The 18,923-nt window shown below is 44.2% G+C and overlaps 1 protein-coding gene across 6 annotated transcripts in view; it reads left to right on the forward strand.

Annotated features, from left to right (window-relative positions):
- The window catches only part of MTMR1 (myotubularin related protein 1), a 113,125-nt gene that overhangs the window by 8,820 nt on the left and 85,382 nt on the right, over positions 1–18,923 (forward strand). For 2 of the 6 annotated variants that reach the window (XM_073543607.1, XM_073543608.1), the window contains exons 2-3: positions 4,212–4,317; positions 18,270–18,345. In XM_073543607.1, the coding sequence (XP_073399708.1) occupies positions 4,212–4,317; positions 18,270–18,345 (182 nt within the window). Of the gene's footprint in view, positions 1–4,211; positions 4,318–5,237; positions 5,262–13,225; positions 13,278–18,269; positions 18,346–18,923 lie in introns of those variants that run through there. The other 4 variants (XM_073543606.1, XM_073543609.1, XM_073543611.1 and 1 more) reach the window with 4 other exon arrangements.

The following is an 18,923-nucleotide window of genomic DNA, read 5'->3' on the forward strand; positions in this document are numbered from 1 at the left end:
TCTAAATTCCCTATCAGTATGTCTTTGGAATGTGGGAGGAAACCGGAGTACCCGGAGGAAACCCACGCAAACACGGGGAGAACATACAAACTCCTTGCAGATGTTGTCCTTGGTGGGATTCGAACCCAGGACTCCAGCGCTGCAAGGCTGCAGTGCTAACCACTGAGCCACCGTAACCAGCAAAGACTAAGCAGACAGTTGCCGGCGGATATTAATAGGCTATGAAGGGGCCATGGATATTAGCCCCCTCATAGACTAAGAACAGCAGCTCTCAGCCTTCCCAGAAATGGCGCAACCTTGAGATGCTCCATTTCTGACATTTAGCATTCACTCTTCCCACTTTCCCTGGTGCGGTGGAAAGTGGGATGATTTTAAAATAACACACAGAGTAAAGTACTTTAATTGAAATAAAGACGCACACTCCTTTATATGAAATAAACACTCCACACCCTCTTTTAGCCATTTATTAGCATAAAATTAAAAATAATAAACCACATTCCTCACCTGTCTGACGACAATCCATTTGTCTCACATAGAACTCCATTTCTGTTACATCCGGATGGTTTGTTGAGCACTGGCATGATGCGACTGCTCAGCAAGCCGATCGGACAAATGGATTGTCGTCGGACAAGAGAGGAATATGGTGGCTAATTATTTTTGATTTTACATTAATAAATGGGTTTGGATGGGGAGTGTTTATTTCATATAAGGGAGTCTGTGTCTTTATTTCAATTTAAAGTACTGTACTTTACTGTGTGTGTCTTTATCTTACATTTGACTATTGAGTTGGTAAAGGGGCGACTTTTAGACGCCTCAACATTACTAACCCCTGGGGGCTTGATCTCAACTGACAATACAAAGCTGAAATCAACCCCAATACTATTTTCCACTGCACCATGGCAAGTGGAAAGAGACGAATTTAAGCGCCAGAATTGGCGCATCTTATGGATGCACCATTACTGAGGCTGATGTTCTTAGTGAGGGAGGGGGCCAATATCCATGGCCCCTTTGTAGCCAATTAATATCAGCCCGCAGTTCTCCTAGTCTTTGCTGGTTATAAATTATAGGATCACCCCATGTCAATTTTTTTGGGGTCACCCTTAGTTAATAACCAGTAAAGGCTAAGTAGACAGCTGTGAGCTGATATTAATAGCCTGGAAAGCTTCATGTTTATTACTTCTTCTCAGACTATTCACATCTGCCAGCAGCTCAGCTTTCCATCAGCTGGTTAAGAAAAAGTGGGGGGACACCATGTCATTTTTTTAATCTAATTATTACCTAAATACATGTACAGTAAACTACACTCTGACTATATATCGCAATGACATCTATATAACTATATCTGTATCTAAGATTGTTTTATTAGTAAATTAGCTTGAAATGACAGAGAAATCCTGTATGCAAAAGCTGATGTTAAAAGCAAAATGCATACGGATATCATACGGATGCTAGGAGAGAAAAATCGCATTGTACTCTCCTGACACTCGTCCGACATTTCAGGAACAACATCAGAGCAATTTTAGAAAAGCAGATGAGTGCAAACCCTTATAAATACTATAGGGCCCATCAGGATGCTCTTTCAGTAGTCTGGGATGTATTTACACTGAGGCTTTCTGCTTACATTCCTGTGTGCTTTTTGTATAAGGTTTATAGAAATGTACTGCATTCATCCCCTCTGCTCCTTGAGTAGTAATAATCCCCAGCAATGAGCGAGTCATTCCCAGCCCCATATTGATTCAGGCACAGGAGCGATGAAACAACTCTCTGTAACAGCCTGGATTTGAGAGAACTCTAAGTCTTGCCATTTACGGTAACTCTTTCCCTCTTATTTTCACATTTTTGACAGATACAAATTAAAATAAAATTTAAATAAATCAAAACATTCATAACTTTTTTTTTTTTTATCTGAGAGCAGCAAAATGTAGAGGCAGAGAGCCTGAATCCAGTGATGTGTCTGCCTCCAGTAGGTGTACATGCTTGAAATGATGCACGGCAGAGTGCTTGTTTGCTCTGTCAGCACCATATAGTCTATGGCCCTGTCGGTGCATACATCAGAGTCCTGTTTTGCAAGGGATTCAGACAGGGCCACCAAATGGGTGCCCAAACAAAATATGAAAGCACCCTTACTGGGTTATGTGCTGTAGTTTCACTACAATCAGTATTTTATCAGTAGGAGATTATCACTACAGGACAAGGTGTCACGTGCAGCCCAGTCATCTGTGTAATCCCACCCCTGATTACCAGTGAGCTGACACTGTACATAGAAAGCTGTCAGTCCAGGGTGTAGATGGGGATATACACAGCCCAGAAGTCTTAGTTCTGTTACATCTACGACAGACAAAAGAGTGATTCTATCAAAACTGGGCCAAATAGTCAAGTAAGTGACACATTGCTGGAATCAGGATCTGTGTCTTTACATTATGCTGCAATCAGATTTCATAGAAAAATCTGCTGACTGATTCCCTTTGAAATAGACCCCTGTTCGCTTCTGGTTGGGGATGTCCAGTTGCAATACAAAACTGAGCCATAGAGATATAAAAGGAGTATTTTATTGTTAAAAAGTTACTCTAAAGTATACAAAAAGCAAGAAACTGGCACAAGATAGGGGTCTATGCAATTATTTGCAATGCCAGACCGGCGTCTTCCACAGACATAATGGAATCTAGTCAATATACACACTAGGATGACTGGAAGCTCAAGCGTAGTGACCCCCGACCTTAGTACTGGTGCTACAAATCCTTCTTGCAGTTATTGATTGTTTTTCTTTTCCTAGGTGGCGCTAGCGTTCCTATCCTCATCCTCTTTGAAGAGTTAATTTGCATATTGATTTCCCACAGTATCATTGCGTGGCCTATAAGTCTCCTTACGCAGGCTAGGCACTACTCTCCACAAGGAGAAACGTTCCCCCTTGGATCTTCTTTCCTTAACGCAGTTAATGCCGCACTGAATATGGAGCCCTTGTATGTCTTAATCTGAGATGCTGCAGAGTTGTAAAGAAATATACCTTGAAATGGCTCGGACGGCTAGTCCGAGGATGGTCACTGGTCGCCAGTACTGGAGAGGTCTAGTCATCTGAGACTCGTAGTCCAGGTCATATTTTCAAAGCCTGCAAAAAAAAAAAGAAAAAATGGTTCCAAACATGAAAATATTCTTTAACATATTCTGCCTTTAGTGCCCATTACTACTTCATTCCAGCATTTCATCCCTTCCTTTCTTTCCTGTAAAGGTCACGTTCGGGGAGAGGTGCTCTAATCCGAGCATGAGCTGTTTCTTTCCCCTCTTTCCCAGAATGGTCCTGATTGGTTTTGACAAGAGAACGTTCTCTTCCAACTATTTATATAGTTCTAGCAACAGACTTCACGCCAAACCCCACATTACGGCTGAAGGCTTTCTGAAATGTCACCCATGCCGATACGGCTTTTCCATTAGCTGTCACTGCTCGGCCTTGTAAGCTACAGAGGTTTGGGAAGAAGCTTTCAGCCCACACAAGGAAAATGTTTCTGTATCATGTCGATTAGATAATGGGCCGAGACTAATTGAAAAGTCATGGAATTTATGGGTTTGAAAATAATTTCTGTGAATATGGAATATTTAGTTCTGTCCAGAATTTCCCAAGGTCAAGAATTAAGACGTCCCCGATGTCCAGGCACCATAGATCGGCTGGAGATCTCTTACAGGGCAATGCCTCCTCCGGAGCCTCTGAAGCATGACATGTATTAGTAAAGAGGTTCTGCAGCCGGAAAACAAACTAAATCTACACACATACGTTTTTTGTTTGTATTGTTCTCTTTACTTTTTAATGTCTTTGAACCTTTTTTTTTTCCTCTGGCAGTTTTCAAATTTTATAAAGAAGTGTATAGGGAAAAAAACTCCTGTAAAAGTCATTCTACGGCCCTAACCCGCAAAAATGCTCCGAAAAACTGTGGCCATAGACTTCAATAATTTACTAAAGATTTTAAAGTAACTTCTGACCTCAGTAACCCATGTATTAGTTAGAAAAGCCCTGCAGCCTCAGGGACTCGAACATATTATTCGAGCACGCCGAAGACAATCGGTTAGCAGCCGAGCATGGTCGCTGATCGCTAGACAGGATCTAAACATAATGCCAGGCTCAAACAAGAGGAGGACATGCCCTTGTGTGCACCAAGTGCAGAAACCTGTGGTGTTACCTGTCAGGCCTTATCGGAGGTGTCTGCCTTCTTTTTTTGCAGTCCTACTGGATCACACGTTGAATGGTGCAAGCAGCTGATTGCAGCCACAATATCCAGTCAGATTTCGGGTTCTGTGCCTCCTGAAAATGTTTCTCGAGATTACAGGGTGAGTGACATCTGAAGCCAGTTGATGTATTTTCTGTTGCATCTCTTTGATCTGACTTTATCGTTAGCGTTATTATATAATGTTGTCTTTCTTGTATATATGATATCTGACATTTCCATTACAAAGCGTGGCATGACAAGTCATGTAGTCTGGCACTACACGTATAGACTACAGCACCCATCATCCTGTGACGCCCTAGTGCCTGTCAACACGCATTGTTATGGCGGACCTCCAGGCAATCTTTAGTTCTGGGCCGTACATATCAGTAGAGCCATCAGTTCTAGAAGAGACATCATCTAGTAAATGGTCGGCTAGACGGGTAGATGCCAAGCTGTAGCTTCCTTTCTGATGTTGCTCTTTCTTAGTCTTATATTATTTAGCATTTTTCTTCTTTTATTTTTTTGTTGTCTGCATATGGTCCCTATGCACATTACAAGGGTAAGCATGCAATACAAGAAAACAACAAATTCTATAAATTCAGTTTAGAATGGAAATTAAATGGCACAAACCAACTAGTGATGGTGAGATTTGACTTGCAGGTCACTCATCTGTTGCTGTCGGATGCGAGCCCTTCTGGCATCCACAATTCTACTTTTGATCAGTCGGCCTGGTATTTCGTCATCCTTACGGTATGATGTAAATGTGACATTGCACCAGGCTGGCTAATCAAAAGAAGAGCCGCCAGTGACAGAAGATAAAAGGCACTTCTCAGGGCTCGCGTCCGACAGTCGTCGATCATCGAGCCGACCACTGGACTGGGTCCTGCAAATCGGTTTGCACCATCTCTAAAGTGTATCCTGATAACTTTCCATAGAAACATCTGACTCCATTGTGCCTAGGTGTCTTACACTTCTCTACAGCATTCATGTGACAGTTACTGAAGAAGTCCTTGGTCTTGACTTTTTTGTGCATTTTAACAGGTCTACAAGAGGCCCGATATAAGGGTAAGATATTTTTGGTGTCCAGCAAGTCGGCCTCTCGCCTGTTTGTCCACTATGTGCCACGTGTTGAAGATCTTCATTTTGTTTTTTTATTCTATTGAGTATCAAGATCTCGATCTGGAGCATTTAGCAAGCAGATGATAGTCTGACATGGTCGGAACAGATCCCAGGAGTATGGGTTGTTTGATTTTTTTTTTTTTGTCCATTTGGAGATCTTGAAGCTTGTCTTGCAGTTTGTCTTTTTCTTGTGCTATGGAAACATTTTTCAGGCCTAGCTTGTCTTTTTTTGGCTTCACGTGCTTTGTTTGGCCTTTCCGCAGTCTCACTGGTTTTGTGTCCCTTGTGCCTGTACGCTGTGTTATGTGGTTAGCCCAATTCCACATGGATAGTGTGTACTGCTTGTATGTGTGATGACCTGCTGAGTTACGGTAACACGGTTTTGTATTCACTTTATGTTGTAATAAGGTTACATGCTTGTGATGGGGCTCCAGTAGATGCATGGACTTGCCAGGTCTTCCAGAACGGGAGGCAACCTTTGTAGCCACACTCCTCTGATGAGTAGACGAGGGTGCACTTATTAACTTGGTGTTCCCTACTGCAGTACATGACAGTAGAATTGGTATTCCATAAAGCCTTCAAAGTTTTATCTCACAAAGGACATTTCTTGGCTAGGTTGCCTAGGTGTTCAGTTCTTCAGTCCTTCTTGCTCCATGACCACACTCGGGAGGCGTTTGGGTGGACGGTGATTGGGCAATAAGTAATGACGCTTTTTATCAATGTCTGTGGATCAGATGGAAATGGCCAAGTGCTGTTCTTGGCTTTCTGTGTCAATCCTTTAGATTTATAGGGATTGTCTAGGCTCGGGACAAAAGTCTATAGCCAATCTATGTGACTGCAGATTGTTGACTCATGATTGTGTGATGCTGTCACAATCCCCCAGTATTCTTGCTGCATGTGGGCTGGCCCATGACCACATGTATTCGATTTGCTTTTTTGCATTCACATACCAATTACATGTGTTCGGCTTCTTGTGATTACCCGCTTGCACTGTTAATACCACGCATTCGTGACAGCGTACACATTGCATGGAGTCACGCAGTCTACAGTCAGAGTAACTGTAGACTTTTGTCCCTAGCCTGGACTATCTATGTATAGAGAATTCATCAACAAGTTTTACTATGTAATCTTAGATCAGCATGAAGTAGAGGCAGAGACCTTGATTCATTTGTCTGTCACCTACTGGGCAGCTTTCTATGTACATTGCATAGGCAGCTGCTAATCAGTGGGGGGTGCACTGAGGTTGGGCCAAGAGTCAAGACACTCCTAGTCCTCTAGTGATAATCTCCTGCTGATAAAAAACTGATTTGTATTTGTATTGATATAGCAACACTGTTACATGGCACACAGCTGGAATCAAGTTCTCAGCCCCTGTATCTTGCTGCTCTCAGATTACGTAGCGAAATCTGATGACAGAGTCCCTTTAATATGTTTACACGCTGCATTTTTTTTCTGCATGCAAAACCTGCTCTCGGCAGTAAAAAAGCTGCTTTCAAAAAGCTAATTTTGCTGCGTTTTTCACGATCACAATGTTCAACTATGCTTCCACCACAGAAGCATGAACACAGGTCACCAGTGCAAGACATATGTGAAACCATTTTTGGGAAAATGGGCAATTCAATCAAATTGGTGGAAAAAGATTTTTTTTTTATGTCTTTAAAAAAAAAAAAAAAAAAGTGACCTGAACAACAAAAAAAAAGTTCACATGAGTTTGTGAAAATACACCGTTACTAATGTAGCAGCGTGGGGAGGTGAATTGGTCGGGAATAGTTTACCGAAGACACTAGCAGAGCATTGAGTTTGTAGGGCACTGTTTACTTTCATACTTTGGTCGGCCATTGAGTTGGTCCAGGTATTGTTCAATTTCATACCTTGGTCAGCCGCTGTTTAATTTACATGTATCATTAATTGTATTAAATTGTACTAATCCTATCAGCCATTCTTAGGTGAGGAGACCAAGACATGGATTAAATTGGTATAATCACAAAATAAATGGGTTTCACATGCTGCTGTACCTGCTTTTTTATACTAAAAATGCAGCAAAACATAATACCTAAAGAAGTGACATGCTGCAGCTTTAAAAAACGCAACAGTTTTATAAATTCAGGCAGGAAAGAAAAAAAAAGTGTGTGTTCATGAGCTTTCTGAAATCATAGCTTTTGCTGGTACTGTAAAACGCAGCTTAAAATAAAAAGAAAATGCAGCAAAAACGCAACGTGTAAACATATACTTAACCGTCAGTACTGACTACACTGTGAGCACGCTGTAATCACTCCCGAGCACTCTGACAGCCTCCTGCCCCACCCTGAAGACGGCAAGCAGCTGCAGGGAGACTAGAAGTACATTTTCTCCCTGTAGCCACTGTAACCTGGCTACACAGCAATTAAAAGAACTCTGTAAGCGCGGAATGACTGGTCAAACCCTCCCCCCTTTGATTGACCTCTCTGGCTTCATAGAGGCCGAGATATATGGTAAGCAAGCAGGTGGGAGGGTGCACTTAATTGTTTAGTCACGCCATGATACACTGAGCACCTGTGCTTGGTTTGTGCGGTCATTCTCTGCTGACAAAGTCCCTTTAAAGACTATTTACCTGCAGATTCACTCTATATCTGCAGGTAAATAGCATTTCTGGACACAGGTTCCCTTTAAATGAAACTCCGTGACATTTTATTAGCTTTATGGCTGTTTCAGGAGCATCTCTGTAGACAAGCTTGGTGAGTATCTGCAGAACACTTCAGATTTAATGGCTTTAAATAAAAGATAAGCTGCCATTTCTGCGTTTTTACTAGTGTGTAAGGATCCTTGACAAGTTGATACATCGGATGGAGGCCGGTCGGTAATCCTGCTCCGTCGTGCCTTGTTTAGTGTCCTTCTTCCTCTACACATCGCGGTTGTCTGATCCTCCTCATTACACATGATATCTGTGAACACCCGGACTTCTACGTCAGGCTAGGCCGACCGCTTAGAATATAGTCTGTTTATTTTCCCTGCACACAGGGTAATAAGTGAACTTGCTGCATGAGCCTATATGGGGAGTAGTCTCATACAGATGATCTGATCCTGGGAACGGTTCTTTGTGGATGTGATGTTTTATACTATCTGCATTAGTTCTAGAATTCATAGATTTCCTGTAATGATTGAATGTGTATTTGTACTTTGCATCGTTGATATCGGGATTGCGTACAGGTAAATGTGATTGTGAGTACTCTTTTATCATACTTTCTATCGTTTGATAATGCACTGAGCATGACTCTGACAGTTGCACCAACGCTGACCTCCTGATCAATGATCCGCATGATTAACCTTCATGTTTTCTGCCTATTTATTGCATGTTGTGTCTGTCTTCTATGAAGTATAACCTTAGAATTGCTTGTCCATCACATGGACCGTGCCGCTTCTGCTTCCTACGTTATGTTTTCTGCGCTCTGCCTTTCTCTGAATTTTGCGTGAAGCCACCTGTCAGTGGATGAGATTTGCATCTTCAGCATTGCGAGCTTTTCGGCAAACTGATGGCGGCTGCTTGTGTTCTGGAGGAACAGCTGGATGACTAAAGAGCTGCTTGGCGGCACCCGAAAGCCCGGCAGCTTGCTAGTACAGTGGACAGTATGTATGCCGCTCACTGGCTCCTGCAGATGTTAGAAAAAAGTTTGTCATTTGCAAATTAGCGCAAAGTGATTGTCTAAAATCAATGAAACATGTCCGGTTTCTTTAAAAAAGCGAGCATCTTCTGTCTACCAGTTGTGTGTAGTATTTCAGCTCAGACTAATTAAAACTCAGCTGCAATACCAGGCACAACCAATGGATAGTAGGGTGCCAAGGAAAAATGAACTTTGCAAATTGGTAAGTCTTACCCCTCAAATTTGTTCCCTTCGGCATAAGGATTCACCATGTAAAATATGTTGACATTAAATTTAGATTTGCCACTTGCTCAAGTATGTGTATGTGTGTTGTGTATATATACCGTATTTTTCGTATTCTAAAACGCACTTTTGTTCCCCCAAATTTTGGAGGAAAGTGGGGGGGTGCGTCTTATAATCCGAATGTGTGCTGTAGAGGAGGGGGGGGGCGGCTCTGGGGTGGGCTGACTGTGGGCTGCAGAGACAGCGGGTGGTCAGTGCTCCCGCTTATTAGGCTCATGTATTATTCACTGCACCCGCTGTCCATCACCTCGGTGCCGAAGCCGTGCCGAGTTGGTAGATAGGGGAGCAGCGCATATTGCATGTGCCTGCACTCTCCCCCCACTGCCCTGTCACTGTAGTCACCTTCTGATGATGGCTCTGTGCTCCCAGCTCTCCCCTGCCTCTTCCTGTGTCTGTGCCTATAGGACCTGCGGTCACGTGACTCCCAGTGTGCAGCACTGCGGTCATGTGATGGAAGATCCTGCACCCACAATGAAATGCCTGTATGAGCAGCTCCTGGATGTCAGCACAGACACAGGAAGGGCCGTGGGGGAGCTGGGAGCATGGAGCCATCATCGGAAGGTGAGTTAACTGTTTGTTATTTTATCATCTGTATGCCAGCAGCACAGGGGGGCATATCCAGGATGGGATTGGGGGGGCCATGTGCGTGCCAGCAGCACAGGGGGGCATTTCCAGGATGGGATGGGGGGGCCATATGCGTGCCAGCAACGCAGGGGGGCATATCCAGGATGGGATGGGGGGGGCCATGTGCGTGCCAGCAACACTGGGGGGCCATGTGCGTGCCAGCAGCACAGGGGGGCATATCCAGGATGTGATGTGGGGGCAATGTGCGTGCCAGCAGCACAGGGGGGCATATCCAGGATGGGATGGGGGGGCATGTGCGTGCCAGCAACACAGGGGGGCATATCCAGGATGGGATGGGGGGCCATGTGCGTGCTAGCAGCACAGGGGTGCATATCCAGGATGGGATGGGGGGGCCATGTGAGTGCCAGCAGCACTGGGGGGGTCATGTGTGTGCCAGCAGCCCACGGGAAAATATCCAGGATGGGATGTGGGGAGCCATGTGCATGCCAGCAGCACAGTGGGGCCATGTGCCAGTGTAGCAGCACAAGGGGGCAATGTGCCAGTGTAGCAGCACAAGGTGGCAGTGTGCCAGCAGCACAGGAGGGCCATGTGACAGCACAAGGGGGCCATGTGCCAGGATGGGGGTTTAATAGATACCAGGATGAAGGACATATATATGATTTGTAAGACGGATACTGGCATTATAAGACAGACCCCCATTTAACATAAAAAAAAAATTCTCTTTTTCTTCAACAAATTTGGGGATGCGTCTTATAATCAGGTGTGTCTTATAAAGCGAAAAATAATTAATCTGATCGGTAAACGGCATAACATACCATACATAACGCGGGATATGCATGACGATAAATACTAAACAAACATTTAAAACTGCACTATGATGTGCCATTGAGCAACCAGTAAATGATAACTAATCTTAATTATAAAATATCTATGACCAAAAAGGAACAATATTAGGACGGAAGACCTTCAAAAACTTGCTACTTAATTTTTACCATGCATATCCTTGGCACCCTAAGATAGGTGTGGCGCAGTTATTGGAAGAAAGTAGCCATGTTTTTCTTGGGTCCTGTTCACACTACCTTTCTGCAGTGCATCCAAGGGTTCCATCCGAATATCCCCATAAAATCAGGAGTCTGAAGAACCTGTGACAGCTAAATAGACTGGTGTGATGCAAATGGAGTTCCGCTGAATTCTGCTTCTTCTCCTATAGGCTCTTCTGCATTCTTGTGCCCCTCTGATGACGCGCCAAGGGCTCATTAATACGTCTGAATTTTCCATGTAAGAGAAAAACGGATCGTGGGTTCGATCTCCAGTTTTCTCGTGTGTAGAGAAATTAAAAAAAGTTTCTCCATTGTGACAGCCTGAAAATCGGACCTCACTCGGATGTCATCTGAGTGCGATAAGATTTGTTTTTTCACAGGACTCGTGGACCCATATTGTCAGTTTTTGTGGGTTTTTTTTTTTTTTTCTTATTCCAACCCTCAAATCAAAATTGGTCATGTCTTCGATATTTTCCACCGACCGCTCGGTCAGAGGAAAAAAATAAAACATGTGCACAGCCACTTAGACTGTGGGCTGGCCATGAGTGCTCTCTGTGAAAAAATGGCTAGCACTCATACACAAAAATCTGACGTATGAATGAGGCCTCACTGAATAAGCACATAGTCAATTTGAGCGCTTTGCATCATAGCAGGCTTCGTTGGGAATTTATATGGCAGCCCTAGATACATTGGTGAAGGGCAGTGTAAACCTGAACAAAGTATATCCACCCATACAGGGTGATTCCCATCTTCATAAATGGATGGTGCCGGACAGTGCTTGTAAATACAGGCTATTAAAATTTCAGCAATTCTTGAGATTCACTTTTTCTTTTGTTTACAACTCGTTTCTTTAGAGACCGACTACCGCTGCTAGACAGCAGAACACGTGCCGCGCTTACAAGCTGCTTCCTATGCTTACAAGCGCTGTTTTAGAGCTGTCCGGGATCGCTGGAACGAAGTGTCGGCCTCCATATCCCAACCAGGTTCAGCACAGCTAGACAACAGCCGTCTCCTAGGCCAGGGTTCCCCAACTCCAGTCCTCAAGGCCCACCAACAGGTCATGTTTTCAGGATTTCCTTAGTATTGCATCACCTGTACGACACAAGGGAAATCCTGAAAACATGATCTGTTGGTGGGCCTTGAGGACTGGAGTTGGGGAACCCTGGCCTAGGCAACGTTCTGTAAAGAAAAATGTTGAGCTGGGGGTACATGTTGCATTTTTGCTGCGTGTTTTTTTTTTGGTGCAGATCTGTCACAACCTGTAGGGTTTCCTGATGCCGGCAAAGTGAGAGTCCTGAAGTCTCATGCACACGTTGCTTATTTGTGACCTGCAGATTTATATTTACATCATGTCAATTCTTTCAGCGTTTTTGCTGCAGACTTCAACTATGTTAACGAGCTTGGAAAAATCTGCAAAATATACATGGCAAAAACGCGCTGCGTTTTTTTTTTCTCTGCCCAGAGATGCAGAAATGGTGCAAATAATTCTGCACCAAATATTTAACGTGTGCTCCTTCCCTTACTATCTCTAGAACGCATGCATACTTGAATAAGCTGTAAATTGCAGAAGTACCGATAGTTATTTTTACAAGCACTACTTTTATCCGGACCAAAAACTGATGAAAATCCAGCACACTGATGGAAATTCTTTTTTTTTTTTTTTTTTTTTTTTTTTGTTAAAAAAAAAAAAATCAAAAAGGATATCTGAATGAGCTTTACGGAGTGCACCCTGTATTTCTCTCCTGCACTTCCATGATGTGCCATATGCTGGCATGGAGTTAACTATAAGTAACACATTGCCATTGTTTCTGCTAACCTAAACAAGGACCTGTCTGTCCATAGGGCCATACTGTGTTACCCTCCAAAGCCACCAAATATTGCATAGGACCACTAGGTGGATGACCTGAATTTTATAGTTTTCTTGTATAGATCGCATAGCACTGTACTCTACTCATACATTTGCTACCGGTCTTGCCTGCGTGGGCCCTGGCGCCCCGTCTTGCCTGCGTGGGCCCTGGCGCCCCGTCTTGCCTGCGAGGGCCCTGGCGCCCCGTCTTGCCTGCGAGGGCCCTGGCGCCCCGTCTTGCCTGCGAGGGCCCTGGCGCCCCGTCTTGCCTGCGAGGGCCCTGGTGCCCCGTCTTGCCTGCGCGAGCTGTGCCGCTGCCTAAACCTTCTTGAACCGAGTTCTAGATGTGCACTCTACATTGAACAAGCCCGTTGGTGATGGTACTCCTGTCGTATTCCTTCTGTTCTTTACACTGACTTCCACAAGGCTGATGTGTTGACTGTGTCCTTTTATCTGTTGTCTGCATGATTCTTTCTCTCTTGTCGCCTCTGTTCTGTCCCGCCTCGTGCACACACAGGATACACAGGACGAGCACAATGGCTATCATTCCGAATCGGAGGCTGAGCAGGTGGCAAGTTGTACCCTCTATTTTCTATCACTGTAGTGCATGTCCCTAGCTCTTAGATTTGTCCTAGTAAAATCCATGATCCATATTTACTGCTCATCTAGGGGTCATCATGTGGTAGTTTCATACTTCATAGACTACAGTCGGGGTGAGGCAGTGATTACTGTCCTTATGCGTGAGAAATGACCTCGCATCGGAGTCACAAAGTTGTTTTCTAGGAGCTCATAATATACATGAGATGAAAAGCAACAAACCAATGTGTGTCTTAGACTGCATATGTTTTCCCACTAATTAGATCTATTGCCTAACCTAAGGCGAAGTGCAGAAATATCAGATCTCTGGTGGTCCAAATGCTGGTACCACCACCAACGGTGGTATTGAATATGCATTTCCATCGCTCCATTCACTTCTCTGGGACTGACGTGGTTCTTTAGTCCTATAGAAGTGAATGGAATGGTGGTCAGTCATTCACACAAGGGACTTTGGGACCTTCATTCTTCTCTGTTGGGTGGAGGGCCGGACTCCCAGCAAGCAGACAGTCAACATTATGTAACTGGTTGATAAATGTATTTAGTGAGAATATCCATTGAAAAATTTTCCCGAACCCTCTGCTGATCTGGGCCTCACCTTGTTAATTGTTACTGCTCTTGACTAGACAGATGGCGAGGCGTGGGGTAGGACGCAGCCCCGCTCCTTTATTTTATGCACTTTCTGATTTACATATTGTCATTTTTTTATGTTAATTTATTTTATTAACATTATATTGTCTGAGGAAGGCCATCTGCTGTAATAAAGAAAAAAATCCTTTGTGCGGCCAGACCTGTTCCTTTTGTTTACATCAGGGACGAAAATGGATCAGATGGGTTGGATTGTTCCTGCCTGGGACTTTGGTTTCCCTCCAGTACTATTATTGCCATGAGTGGTAGTCACTGGCCTACACATGGGGAACTTCTTCAGGATTTGTTTTTTCTGTCTATGGGCCCCTCAAGAATGTCTTCACACATTGTGGTTTTTACAGTGATTTTTGCAACATTTCAGTAAAACTTGTAATAAGCCAGCATTTCCATACGCCCCAGGAGTGAGGCCAGTGAGCGGAGATGTGGCTCCAAATCTACAAATTGAAAGCCACTTGGCAAAACAGTAACTTTTCTTTCCCTGAATAAAATGCCTTTTATAATTTTGGATCATGACTAATCGAAATGCGTTTATTTTCACATACTATGGAACTCGATGATGGCACAATTAAATCTAGCTGATGTTATGGACACTTAACCTGTGCCGCTCCTGCAGGCAGATAGCGGTCATACAAAGCCCACACTACTGGCGCAACTGCAAGCTATCTAGAAAACCACCCGTTCCATGCCCTGATGAGGAGCGCTGCTTATTTCTGTGCCCAGGCACCATATACTGGCATTCATCTGTAGCCTGTAATGCAATATATGTAAGAGCAGGGTATGGACTCGTGGAATTTCTGTTGAGCCTGTGCACACAGGAGCGTAGTGCTTCTGTCTGCTGACCAGTACGGCCAGACCCCCCCACACGCACACCAATCTGTACTGCCTGTAACGTTATATATTTATTTATACTACTTGTACAGTGGGGAAAAAAAGTATTTAGTCAGTCAGCAATAGTGCAAGTTCCACCACTTAAAAAGATGAGAGGCGTCTGTAATTTACATCATAGGTAGACCTCAACTATGGGAGACAAACTGAGAAAAAAAAATCCAGAAAATCACATTGTCTGGTTTTTTTTTCATTTTATTTGCATATTATGGCGGAAAATAAGTATTTGGTCAGAAACAAAATTTCATCTCAATACTTTGTGATATATCCTTTGTTGGCAATGACAGAGGTCAAACGTTTTCTGTAAGTCTTCACAAGGTTGCCACACACTGTTGTTGGTATGTTGGCCCATTCCTCCATGCAGATCTCCTCTAGAACAGTGATGTTTTTGGCTTTTCGCTTGGCAACACGGACTTTCAACTCCCTCCAAAGGTTTTCTATAGGGTTGAGATCTGGAGACTGGCTAGGCCACTCCAGGACCTTGAAATGCTTCTTACGAAGCCACTCCTTCGTTGCCCTGGCGGTATGCTTTAGATCATTGTCATGTTGAAAGACCCAGCCACGTTTCATCTTCAATGCCCTTGCTGATGGAAGGAGGTTTGCACTCAAAATCTCACGATACATGGCCCCATTCATTCTTTCATGTACCCGGATCAGTCGTCCTGGCCCCTTTGCAGAGAAACAGCCCCAAAGCATGATGTTTCCACCACCATGCTTTACAGTAGGTATGGTGTTTGATGGATGCAACTCAGTATTCTTTTTCCTCCAAACACAACAAGTTGTGTTTCTACCAAACAGTTCCAGTTTGGTTTCATCAGACCATAGGACATTCTCCCAAAACTCCTCTGGATCATCCAAATGCTCTCTAGCAAACTTCAGACGGGCCCGGACATGTACAGGCTTAAGCAGTGGGACACGTCTGGCACTGCAGGATCTGAGTCCATGGTGGCGTAGTGTGTTACTTATGGTAGGCCTTGTTACATTGATCCCAGCTCTCTGCAGTTCATTCACTAGGTCCCCCCGCGTGGTTCTGGGATTTTTGCTCACCGTTCTTGTGATCATTCTGACCCCACGGGGTGGGATTTTGCGTGGAGCACCAGATCGAGGGAGATTATCAGTGGTCTTGTATGTCTTCCATTTTCTAATTATTGCTCCCACAGTTGATTTCTTCACTCCAAGCTGGTTGGCTATTGCAGATTCAGTCTTCCCAGCCTGGTGCAGGGCTACAATTTTGTTTCTGGTGTCCTTTGACAGCTCTTTGGTCTTCACCATAGTGGAGTTTGGAGTCAGACTGTTTGAGGGTGTGCACAGATGTCTTTTTATACTGATAACAAGTTTAAACAGGTGCCATTACTACAGGTAATGAGTGGAGGAAAGAGGAGACTCTTAAAGAAGAAGTTACAGGTCTGTGAGAGCCAGAAATCTTGATTGCTTGTTTCTGACCAAATACTTATTTTCCACCATAATATGCAAATAAAATGAAAAAAAAACAGACAATGTGATTTTCTGGATTTTTTTTTCTCAGTTTGTCTCCCATAGTTGAGGTCTACCTATGATGTAAATTACAGACGCCTCTCATCTTTTTAAGTGGTGGAACTTGCACTATTGCTGACTGACTAAATACTTTTTTTCCCCACTGTATATATTGTATATACTATATAAAAAGTAGTATTTAACTATTGAAGCAAGCCAGGCAGTCAGCCCCCTTTACTGGAAACACTTCTGTATCAAGTATAGAGTCAAAAGTGTAGTCATCTGGACCAAGAGTGAGATGAGATCAGCTGGTACTTTATATAGGATGACCCCAGGAGCACACTTGGGGTGCGCCACATGCTGTGAATGAGGCAAGTGGCTGCACGATTGTGAAACAAAAATTGTGCAACAATTGGCTATTGTGTTGAGCAGGGTTTCAGCCACACGGTGGGGTCTGACCCTCAATATCATCATTTTGTTTTTGCTTTCCTCTTTAAGAAGACAGTCCCGTTAACATGAAGAGGTGAGGTTGAACGATGGGTCCTCATACAAAACATGGAATGGGCCCCACACCATCACAGGATTTTTGTGATTGGTTACACTAACTAACAAGGCTAAGATGCAGGTCACATTGCTGGAGTAATGCACTCAGTGGATTGCTAGGAGTTGTACAATGCACACATTGGTGTCACACTATAGGGATAATGCGCACATAGAGGTCACACTGCAGGAGTAATGCACAGTGGTGTCATATGTATTGGATAGTGCACAAAGTAATGGTTCAGTACAGGGATAACATCGTGACATACAAGTATAATACAGCAATGTCATAGAACAGGAGTAATGCAAAAGTAATAACTCCGGAGGGGATAATGCACACAGCAGGGGCTCCATAGAAAAATAACCCTTTTAAATAATTTCCCAATTTCTGTGTTCCAAAATCAATGCTCTTGAGTCCACCGTTTAAATGTAGTGAGGGTTTTGCATACGCACCACCACTCTGTTGTCTATAGAACTGCTGGGGATGGCAGAGGTCAGTGCCGAGCTTATTCTTCCGTCCTATAGACCATAAATTGAGTCAACGTGTGCATGAAGGATCATCAGGAGTAGAGTAGGAGGTTATGACTAGTTCTCATTTCAATGCCATAACACAACCCCCCCCCCCCCGGACGTTCTGTTCAGAATATCTAGAATACCGTGCAAACTAGTGACAGAAAGTAAGTTACTTATTGTCATAATTCTGCAGCCCAGATATGTACTGAGATTGTGAAAAGCCTGGACAACCCCTTTAAGCCTGCTGCCCTGGTAAAGCCCATACTCGTAGACTAGCCGACGGGGGCTTAAGGAGAGGAGGTTAAGGGTATTTGCCCCTTAGTCAACATTTTGGGTGCACGTTAGAATTTAAAGGGATCTGTGCTAGTGAAGGTGCCCTTTAAATGATTTAGAGCGTTTTCTTGCACGGCAGACTGCAGTAAGGATCCCCCATGAATGGCTGCGACTGCTCATCTGGTGTATGCTGCTTGTTTTTGTGGGCTCCATTCAAGCTCCAGAACCGAGTCTTCCATTGATTTCCAGCCTTTACTCCGGCTTCCCGCTGTATATAAAAGCAGCACATTGATTTGTGTGTCCTACCTCCTGGTGGAGGTGTGCACGGCACAGCCATGTCTGTTTCTTTCCAGGCAGTACATGAGCAGTCCGCAGAAATCAATGTCTGCCCTAGATTTTTGGCCATAGATATTGAGCTTCATGAAAGAAAAAATACAAACCTTGTAAAGCGTAACTTATTGTCCATGATGTAATGACTGTGGCGGGAGGTGATGTAGTCTGGATGGAGCCCACTGTGTGTTATTAATCCTGTGTTCTCCAGTCACTTTGTAAGCGGCTCCACTCCTCCGAGGGGGAACGTGCTCTTGTTACTGGGAACGGCTCTGCTGGGATATGACCCGGTTATTCTTCTTGTCAGGCTCTGAGAGATGGGAACAAGCTGGCACAGATGGAGGAGGCACCACTATTTCCTGGAGAGTCCATCAAAGCCATTGGTAAGTGGATGGGATTCACATGGCCATATAGAATAGTCACCTGCCTGGGATGGCTTTCTAGTTGGTGTCTTTGTGGTTTCTAGAAATAATGTGGTGTCCAATTGCATAACTGTGTGAATAATTCCTAAATACCTTCAATTAGCAAATCTCATTCCTTATCGGCGTTATATAGACTCGGCCAAAGTGCGACCACATCCAGCCCACTGACTGAGACAGCCAAGGAGCTGAAAACACTAGTTCACGGGCTGCACCTTGCAGCCGCCCTCCCATGCCCGGCGTCCCGATATCACCGCCATCTTCCTCCTGAGGATGCACGTAGATGTGAATACATTGGTGGAGGAGGGAGCCGCCAGCTCCTTTTTCCACCATTCAGCGTTTGCAGCTGAGACAGCAGACGTGATGATGTCACCATATCGCTTCTGCTGTGTGGAGTGTTAGTGCCGACAGCAAACACTGGAGCAGAGTGCCGGGGGAACAGGAGCGAGTTTATTATTTATTTCTCCTTCGTCTCATTGGGGGACACAGGTACTGTGGGTGTATGCTTCTGCCATCTGGAGGCTGACACTAGGCAATACAAC

Source organism: Dendrobates tinctorius, unplaced genomic scaffold (assembly GCF_039654945.1).
Source record: "Dendrobates tinctorius isolate UK_male_01 unplaced genomic scaffold, ASM3965494v1 ptg000133l, whole genome shotgun sequence".
NCBI lineage: Eukaryota > Metazoa > Chordata > Amphibia > Anura > Dendrobatidae > Dendrobates > Dendrobates tinctorius.